This window comes from Coregonus clupeaformis, chromosome 26 (genome assembly GCF_020615455.1).
Source record: "Coregonus clupeaformis isolate EN_2021a chromosome 26, ASM2061545v1, whole genome shotgun sequence".
Classification (NCBI taxonomy): Eukaryota; Metazoa; Chordata; class Actinopteri; order Salmoniformes; family Salmonidae; genus Coregonus; species Coregonus clupeaformis.
This window is the reverse complement of record NC_059217.1, coordinates 8,573,784-8,583,516: the sequence shown is the minus strand read 5'-3', so window position 1 is coordinate 8,583,516 and position 9,733 is coordinate 8,573,784. Positions and strand designations below refer to the sequence as shown.

The window sequence follows — 9,733 nt, the reverse complement described above, 5'->3', positions numbered from 1 at the left end:
CTGACTGGCTGGCTAGCTAGCTAACAAACTTACTGTGCAGATAATGTTTTACACAATATCTTATCACAGCAATAGCTGACCACTGGTTTATAAACTCCCTTACCAAAATGGCTGACCTTTTATACCGTCATAAGAAGGTTCCTGTCCATTCTAGTATTCTAATTCCTAATTATATGGTGTTCATCCTGTATCTCTAACATCTGACAACAAACTTTGCAGACATTTTCTTTACTAGAAGCCATGGAAACCGAATGTGTAATGGAAAGTAAACCATATTTAAGACCAAAATACACATTAGAATCCACATATCCCTAAATAAAACACACTATTGTCAGAGACACACAGACGTGGAGCAGATGTACAAACACAGACAGAGACACAGACCTAACATGCTCACACCCAGTTGCCCACACATACACACACACACACACAAACAGCAGACACAAACACACAACAACAAGAGCAGAATTACAGGCATGAACATTCTCAGATCTCAAAAACATCTGTACCTGTTTGAATCTATGGTTCAGGTTTCTGTTACATTACTGATATATTAACTCTATTATAACTGTTGATGCCGGAGTAAACTCAAAATGCATTTTCCCACAGCTGCTGACAATTACCGCTATATATGTTTTTTGCATATTCTTTACAGTATTATTACCATAGCGAATGGAATATAATTACTGTTATTAAGCATATCTAACAACCCTAGTCAATTATGTTTGCCTTTGGTGTGTAACTAAGTCTAACTTAATTTGTGTGATTTAGGCCTTATGACTTATTACATTTTGCCAAATAGTATCCAGCTACCATATGGTTGCCAGTGGGAAAGAGGCGTCCATGATGTGGTCTCTTATGTCCCATCCATACAGCCTGGTTTGTGGCCCAGTCCTTACAGAACCAAAGTTCTGTCTCTTTCTCTCTCTTTCTAAATCATCATTGATCACATTGCTGCTTAGCGCAATCATCTACTCTTTTAATAACTTCATTGCTATTGTATGCTGTCAGTGTTTATTGGATCCGGCTGTGTTTAGAAGGTTATTTCCCGATTGGGTTGCTCTGACACAGTTGTTTTGGCTGTTGTCATAACTAAGGTATGCATTGGCAGAAGGGGATTGGCTTGGAAACGAGGCAAAGGCTTCTCTCACTGCACTGCACCCGCTAAAACATGACATATGACTGGGGGGCTGACAACAGAGAAGAGATTGTGTGAAAGAGAGAGAAAGAGTCCAAAACTCAGTGCTGTTCATTAGGACCCACATCTGGCCCTGTGGCTGAAGAGTTGCGGTGCGTAATCTTGATTAATCTTTTAGTGTTTGCCACTCTGTTTAAGGCATATGTTGTTTTACAGGGGAATCTGCTGTGTTTTATAGTGCTATGACTAATGCTTATTATTTTAACAGGTTCCTGTATCTAGTCCCTCCAATTGTATCTCAGTCTGTCTGCTCTGGCTAGCTGGCACTAGGCACTAGAACAAGCTCCTCTCCCGCCAGGACACTGTTTTGTTTTCATTTCTGGTTGTATCTAATAGCTGGAATATAAACTGGGCTGTTTCTCAATTTAGAACTTAGAAGAAAGTTCTTAGATTTGTTAGATTAATATGCATACAAATCATGCACACTACCATTAAAAGAGCATGTCACCTGTTTGTGAATGTGGATGTTTGAGGTTGTGTATTACATACCCCCCACCCCCCACCCCACCCCTCTCTCTCTCTCTCTCTCTCTCTCTCTCTCTCTCTCTCTCTCTCTCTCTCTCTCTCTCTCTCTCTCTCTATCTCTCTCTCTCTCTCTCTCTCTCTCTCTCTCTCTCCCTCCCTCCCTCCAGAGCTGAGGATGTGGCTGTTGGTGGCCGTGGCTTTTCTTTGCCAGTGTGTGATTGGTCAGCTGCTGGAGGCCAAGGTAAGAGGAGCTCCACCTCATCTGATCTGCAGTGTTCCGGGGTTGCCGGGGAGACCAGGTAAACCTGGCCCAAACGGGCCTCCAGGGACAAACGGGAATATGGGAATCCCAGGAAGAGACGGAAGAGATGGCAGGAAGGGAGAGAAAGGAGAGAAGGGTGAAGCAGGTACAGTGCTGACCTTCTATAACTCCATAAAACATATCCACACAGTTCATATATTGACTCATACTGTATATTTATTTATTTTCAACTTTAGCTCCATGAACAGGCAATACAATATGGCAGTATCACTACAACATTAAAATGATTGCATCAAAACACACGTTTACACTACCAAAAATACATTTCAGTCCTTTTTCATTATCGTAACCCAGGCATTTCACAATCTGAATCTGCTCTGCAGATGGTTTTGCTCTCAGGACATACAGCTGCAGTGATTGGTGTAGAAGACAAATGGGACCCTCCAGTGATCTCTGAAATGGTGTTTATCAATCATGGTCAAACTACATTAGCTATATCTTACACAGCCATGTTTCACCAGGGAGACCATGATCCAGACAGATAAAGTTATGTGATGTGTGGTTTAAATCCAAGGTTTCTATGTGTCTGAGCTTCCCAGGCAGTTTGCCTTATTTGGGGTGTGTTTATACTTTCCCCACTGTTTGGACGCCTGGTTCTCCTGCCTTTGGAGTGATCCAGGCTAATACTTTATATGGGTCAACGCTACCATAGAAGCTGAAACAAAGGTAAATCACTGCCTCTGTTAGTGTCGTCCAAGTGCTTCATGGCTTTAAGCCCCCCCCACCCCAAAATGAGACATGAGCTCCCCTAAATGCAACAAAAGTCAAACTTGATGGGGTCTCTAATTTAACCATTCTCCTATTTATTTAAAATCACATTTTGGACTGCTACAGTGGTAAACATAAAAATAAAAGCTTATTCCAAATTGAACGAACACCCCCGCCTCCCTGTCATGGTTTAAACCAGTGACAGTTGGTTCAGGTTCTTTCAATCGCATTCAACTCTCTACTCCCTTCTGTTTCTCTCTCCATCTGTCTTGAGATTTCTAGCAAACTTGCAACATTGTATTGACTAGGTCCAGCCCTCTAGCAAATTGCAACATTATCAACTCCCAGCTAGCACATAACATTCTGAGAACGATATGTTTCTTAGAGCTTGGTGAGAGCGTGGTTGTCCTATGGTTATTTTGCATACAATTTTTCCACAACTTTCTGGGAATGGTGCAGTATAGTTGCTTAGCTCTGGTACATTCTCATCACATTTAAGGAACTTGACAAAAACTTTATTTTCTTAGCATTCCATTCCTTTAACAGAACATTTCTTAAAAGTTCAAACGGTTACATTTAACGTTCTCCAACTGGTTTGACATTGGGAATGTTCTCAAATATTTCAGAGAACGTTAAGAAACAACGTTGTTCTGTAGGAATTTCAGTACTTCAGCACAACATTTCCTATAGGTTTTCTCATGGTTCTATTTAAAGTAACGTTCTCACATTGTTCCGAGAACGTTAAGAAACAACATTCTTCTGTGGGAATTTCAGTAGTTCAGCATAAGGTTTCCTACAGGTTTCCTCATGGTTATATTAAAGTCATGTTCTCAAATTGTTCAGAGAACGTTAAGAAAACTTTCCACAAAAAGCACAAGAAAACTTTAGTAACATTCGGAGAACTTTCTAAGAATGTTATTTAAAAACATATACATTCCATTCTCAGCATCAACAAAACTCTCTCTATCCTCTGTCTTCTTAAGTGTGTTCAGGCCGCGCCCACTAATTGGCCACACCTGATCGTAATGAGTCCTTTTTCCTTTGAAATGGGGTCTGTTTGAATAGACTAAAATGAACAGCTTTGTATGAGTTAAAAAACATGGCATGCTATCTTGGTGGCACAGTGGACTTTGATAGAGACAGAAGATCATAGGTTTGAATCTCACTGACTGTGTGTTTTTTGTGTTTGCATGATTAATGCCTAAGCAAATGAAATTCAATGTTTCCTATCTGTGCTTGGAGTTCAAAACAGTTAACCCAAACTAAGTTAGCAGTGTTATTGAAACATGTTCTTAGAACGTTATTTAATTACAAATCAAATAACCTTGAATTTCCGTTTCAGAAGATTAATAAAACCTCCCAGGAAAAACTTTTTTTAAACATTTTTTTTATTATATATATATATAATTATTTTTTATTTTTTTTCAGGGAACCATAGTAAAACGTTCTCAGAACCTCCCTGCAACCTAAAAATGAACGTTCCCAGAACAGGCAAAATGTTCACTTCAGTTCTCAGAACGTTTACAAAACGTGTAATTTTACCAGTCAAGAAACGTATGGCTTCGTACCCAGAACCAATGGGAAACCAAAAGCGTACGTTCCTACAACTTCCAAGGAACCAAATGTGCTAGCTGGGCTAGGTCCAGCTCCCTAGCGAACCTACAACATTGTTTCAACCTGGCCCTCACAGTTTCCCACGCCAATTTCTTTATACAAAAAAGGTCCATTGTCAGCAAGAAGCATCAATTAATTCAGGCTACAAGAGTTTAGGCCTAATGATAATCGCCGAATGTCATTACACTTTTTGCTGATAGCCGACTTTGCTGATCGCTACTGTAGTTTATTGAGGAAAAGTGTACTTACTATGCCTGTGATATGTGGTTGTCCCACCTAGCTATATTAAGATTAATACAAATACTGTAAGTCGCTCTGGATAAGAGCATCAGCTAAATTACTAAAATGTAAAATGTAACAGATGTTTCTTTCCCTTCATCAAATGGCAGGTGCACAAGGCACTGTTTGAATGCACAAGTAGCCTACTTTTTGAAGTGATTTGAAAATCAGATGAAAACATCATGACTGGTTGTGTTTATGCCATATTAAAAGGTCAAACATGTTTACTGTTAAAATACATGTCTTTACTATTAGGCCCATAAAAAATAAAGCACGTGCACAAACAGGAAGTCCCTTGAAAAAAATTGAGATCCCCGAATGTCACGGTATAATTCGTATTCTGGCTTTAAGACAAATCCTGCATTAGTATCAGATGCAAAACATACTGTATCAATGACCTGTAAATGTCAGGCTCACAGTACCTGCGTTCTGCATGATGTTTTCTACAGATTTACAGATTAAAAGGAACCTAGGCACGCAAATACCGCACAGACTCTTTCTCACACACACACACATCAGAATTGCACTCATTTTTGAAGACATTCAGTACATGCACACACATGCATCCTGTCCATTCTTTCCTAGCTCCAAGAAAATTATTGTGTGATGGTTTGGTTTGATACAATCACAGATCTCACCACACTGTACAACAGTCAGTGCAGCACTGTCAAACAAACTGTAGATTGTGGCTGGACTCCAAGGGTGACATAATAACCAAGGATGGATGTGAGGCACTGAGCTTATTCACTAATCCTTAAAGCATGCATGAGAGCATCTGCTGGTCCTGACGACTGTGTGATCACGCGCACCGTAGCCGATGTGAGTAAGAGCTTTAAACAGCTCAACATTCACAAGGTTGCAGGGCCAGACGGATTACCTGTCACCCCTGCTCCTGCGCCTGCTCCCCCTCCCTAGCGCTCGAGGGCGCCAGGCTGCCCATCATTACGCACACCTGTCACCATCGTTACGCGCATCTACGCTTCATTGGACTCACCTGGACTTCATCACTGTTTAATTACCTCCCCTATATCTGTATGTTCCTCAGTTGTGATCCCTGTGTCAGCATTTATGTTGTTTCGTTTCCATTGTCCAGACGCTGTTGGTGTTTTGTTCCTGTCTGTTTTATCATTAAATGTTCTCCCTGTACTACGTCTGTCTTTACAGAATGCTGACAACCAATATTTGAGGCATCAGTTTTTTTTTGTGTGTGTTGGTTGGTGACGTCGGGTCCGGGTGCCACGGCTGAGGGAACTGTTGATGCCTCAGCTGGCACATCATGCTTCCATCGCTTTGCTGCCTCAAGAGGTTTCTTGCCTCGGTTGGCTCGGCAGGCTCCCACCCCACGCCTCAGCCGGCTCGTCAGGCTCCCACGCCTCAGCCGGCTCATCAGGCTTACACGCCTCAGCTGGCTCGTCAGGCTTCCACGCCTCAGCCGGCTCGTCAGGCTTCCACGTCTCAGCCGGCTCATCAGGCTTCCATGCCTCAGCTGGCTCGTCAGGCTTCCACGTCTCAGCTTGCTCATCAGGATCCCACGGCTCGGCCGGGCATCTCAGACTCAACAGGTTCCCGCTCCTCTGCCGGCTCTTGAGGCTCCCATGCATCGGCCGGCCCGGCAGGCTCGACAGGTTCCCACGCCTCGGCCGGCTCGTCCAGCTGCCATGCCTCGCCAGCCCGTACTGTCACGCCTGCTCCCGCTCGCCCTCTCTGGTGCTTGAGGGCGCCAGGCTGCCCATCATTACGCACACTTGTCACCACCAAGTCATTGGATTTCATCACTGTTTAATTACCTCCCCTATATCTGTATGTTCTTCAGTTGTGATCCCCGTGTCAGCATTTATGTTGTTTTGTTTCCGTTGTCCAGACGCTGTTGGTGTTTGTTCCTGTCTGTTTTATCATTAAATGTTCACTCCCTGTACTTGCTTCTCATCTCCCAGCGTCTGTCCTGACATTACCAGGACGTGAACTCCGAGCGTGCGCTGACCAACTGGCAAGTGTCTTCACTGACATTTTCAACCTTTCCCTGACTACCATAGTAGGCAGACCACCATAGTCCCTGTGCCCAAGAACACTAAGGTAACCTGCCTAAATGACTACCGACCCATAGCACTCACGTCTGTAGCCATGAAGTGCTTGGAAAGGCTGGTCATGGCTCACATCAACACCATTATCCCAGAAACCCTAGACCCACTCCAATTTGCATACCGCCCCAACAGATCTACAGATGATGCAATCTCTATTGCACTCCACACTGCCCTTTCCCACCTGGACAAAAGGAACACCTATGTGAGAATGCTATTCATTGACTACAGCTCAGCGTTCAACACCATAGTGCCCTCAAAGCTCATCACTAAGCTAAGGACCCTGGGACTAAACACCTCTCTCTGCAACTGGATCTTGGACTTCCTGGCGGGCCGCCCCCAGGTGGTAAGGATAGATAACATCACATCTGCCACGCTGATCCTCAACACGGGGGCCCCTCAGGGGTGCGTGCTCAGTCCGCTCCTGTACTCCCTGCAGGCCGTACTCCAACACCATCATTAAGTTTGCCGACGAAGCAACAATGGTAGGCCTGATCACCAACAACGATGAGACAGCCTATAGGGAGGAGGTCAGAGACCTGGCCGTGTGGTGCCAGGATAACAACCTCTCCCTCAACGTGATCAAGACAAAGGAGATGATTGTGGACTACAGGAAAAAGAAGAGGACCGAGCACGCACCCATTCTCATCAACGGGGCTGTAGTGGAGCAGGTTGAGAGCTTCAAGTTCCTTGGTGTCCACATCACCAATAAACTATCATGGTCCAAACACACCAAGACAGTCGTGAAGAGGGCACGACGAAGCCTATTCCCCCTCAGGAGACTGAAAAGATTTGGCATGGGTCCTCAGATCCTCAACAAAATCTACAGCTGCACCATAGAGAGCATCCTGACTGGTTGCATCACTGCCTGGTATGGCAACTGCTCGGTCTCCGACCGAAAGGCACTACAGAGGGTAGTGCGTATGGCCCAGTACAACACTGGGGCCAAGCTTCCTGCCATCCAGGACCTCTATACCAGGCGGTGTCAGAGGAAGGCCCTAAATATTGTCAAAGACTCCAGCCACCTTAGTCATAGACTATTATTTCTGCTACCGCACGGCAAGTGCCTTCTTAACAGCTTCTACCCCCAAGCCATAAGACTCCTGAACAGCTAATCAAATGGCTACCCGGACAATTTGCATTGTGTCCCCCCCCCCCCCTCTTTTACACTGCTGCTACTCTCTGTTTATTATCTATGCATAGTCACTTTAACTATATATACATGTACATATTACCTCAATTACCTCAACTAACCTGTGACACCGCACATTGACTCTGTACCGGTACCCCCTGTATATAGCCTTGCTACTGTTATTTTACTGCTGCTCTTTAATTATTAGTTGTTTTTATTGTTTACTTATCTATTTTTACTTAACAATTACTTTTCTTAAAACTGCATGTTGGTTAAGGTAAGTAAGCATTTCACTGTAAGGTCTACTACACCTGTTGTATTCGGCGCATGTGACAAATACAGTTTGATTTGATTTGATTTGAAATAGTAGGGTTGAACATGCACAGGGAATCATGTTACTCATATTACAAATAGGTCAACAATGCTGGTCTAAAGTGATACCCATAACTGTTACAGTATGTGTCAATGGCAGTACACAGCTGAAGTTACAGGTAGTCTGAACACCAACTGTATCTCTCTGTTTCAGGGGTAAAGGGAAAAGTTGGCTCAACAGGTAAACGTGGCGAGCGGGGTGACCTGGGTCCAGGGGGGAAGAGAGGTCCTGATGGAGAAAGCGGAGACGGGGGCCTACCAGGGCCTCCAGGGCCCCTTGGGAAGAAAGGGGACAAGGGCCAGCGAGGACCACAGGGTACGGCAGGCATCTGCCGTTGTGGCAGCCTGGTGCCAAAAGCAGCCTTCTCTGTGGGAATCACCAGCAGTTACCCTGTTGAGAAGGAACCTATCAAGTTCAACAAGGTCCTCTTCAACGAGGGCGGCCACTACAACCCAGAGACGGGCAAGTTCATCTGCGCCTACCCGGGCATCTATTACTTCTCTTATGACATCACCCTGGCTAACAAACATCTGGCCATCGGGCTGGTGCAGAACGGGCAGTACCGCATCAAGACATTTGACGCCAACACAGGGAACCATGACGTGGCCTCCGGGTCGCTTGTGATGTTCCTGAACCCAGAAGACGAGGTGTGGCTGGAGATCTTCTTCAAGGACCAGAACGGCCTGTTTGCAGAAGCAGGGTGGTCTGACAGCCTGTTCTCTGGATTCCTGCTCTATGCAGACACCAACTACCTGGACTCACTAGCAGAGGACTACGCATAGTGACTTATAACACTCAATAAAGGACTGAGAGGACTGAGTTTATAGCCTCCCCTTGACATATTTACAGTATCTATATTTCATCATGTATTATTTATATTCTATATAAATATGTGGGTGTGCATGTATGCAAGCGTGTGTGTATGAGCTTATGTATTGTGGCGTAAGAAACAATATTTGTTTTGTGTAATGTTTGTTTACAATGTTTCATGAATAAAATTGATGATATGCACTCAGACAGTAATGAATCTACCCTGTACTCTCTTTTCAAAAGTATTGAATAGTATTAGAGTTTAATACTATTAGAGTTTAATAGTATTAGAGTTTAAGTACTGTAGAGCCAGTGTGGAGATATTATATAAATGCTCAATACCAAGAGTGTAATGTAACACATGTTAGGAGATACGATATAAATGCTCAATACCAAGAGTGTAATGTAACACATGTTAGGAGATACGATATAAATTCTCAATACCAAGAGTGTAATGTAACACATTAGGATATATGATATAAATGCTCAATACCAAGAGTGTAATGTAACACATGTTAAAGTTATCATTAGATACTGACTGTAATAAACCAGTTTGTCCCTATCAGCACAATCATTACCCTTCACTATCTCTATAATATCCCACGCAACACTAGAGGTATGGCAGATAGTCTGACTCTGCAGCCAAGTAATCAAGTCATCTAATGCTACTACCCAGAGATTATGAGCACGGCGCTTGTAACGCCAAGGTAGTGGGTTCGAACCCCGGGATACACAAAAAAATGTATGCACGCAT

At 43.8% G+C, this 9,733-nt stretch overlaps 1 protein-coding gene across 1 annotated transcript; it reads left to right on the top strand.

The window, feature by feature from the left end:
• The first annotated feature begins 1,206 nt into the window (after positions 1-1,206).
• Positions 1,207-9,190, top strand: LOC121539874 (complement C1q tumor necrosis factor-related protein 7-like). The gene is made up of 3 exons (XM_041848522.1): positions 1,207-1,290; positions 1,831-2,070; positions 8,323-9,190. Exons 2-3 carry the CDS (start codon positions 1,839-1,841, stop codon positions 8,949-8,951), a joined length of 861 nt encoding a protein of 286 aa, XP_041704456.1. The 5' UTR covers positions 1,207-1,290; positions 1,831-1,838; the 3' UTR covers positions 8,952-9,190.
• Positions 9,191-9,733: the final 543 nt, after the last annotated feature.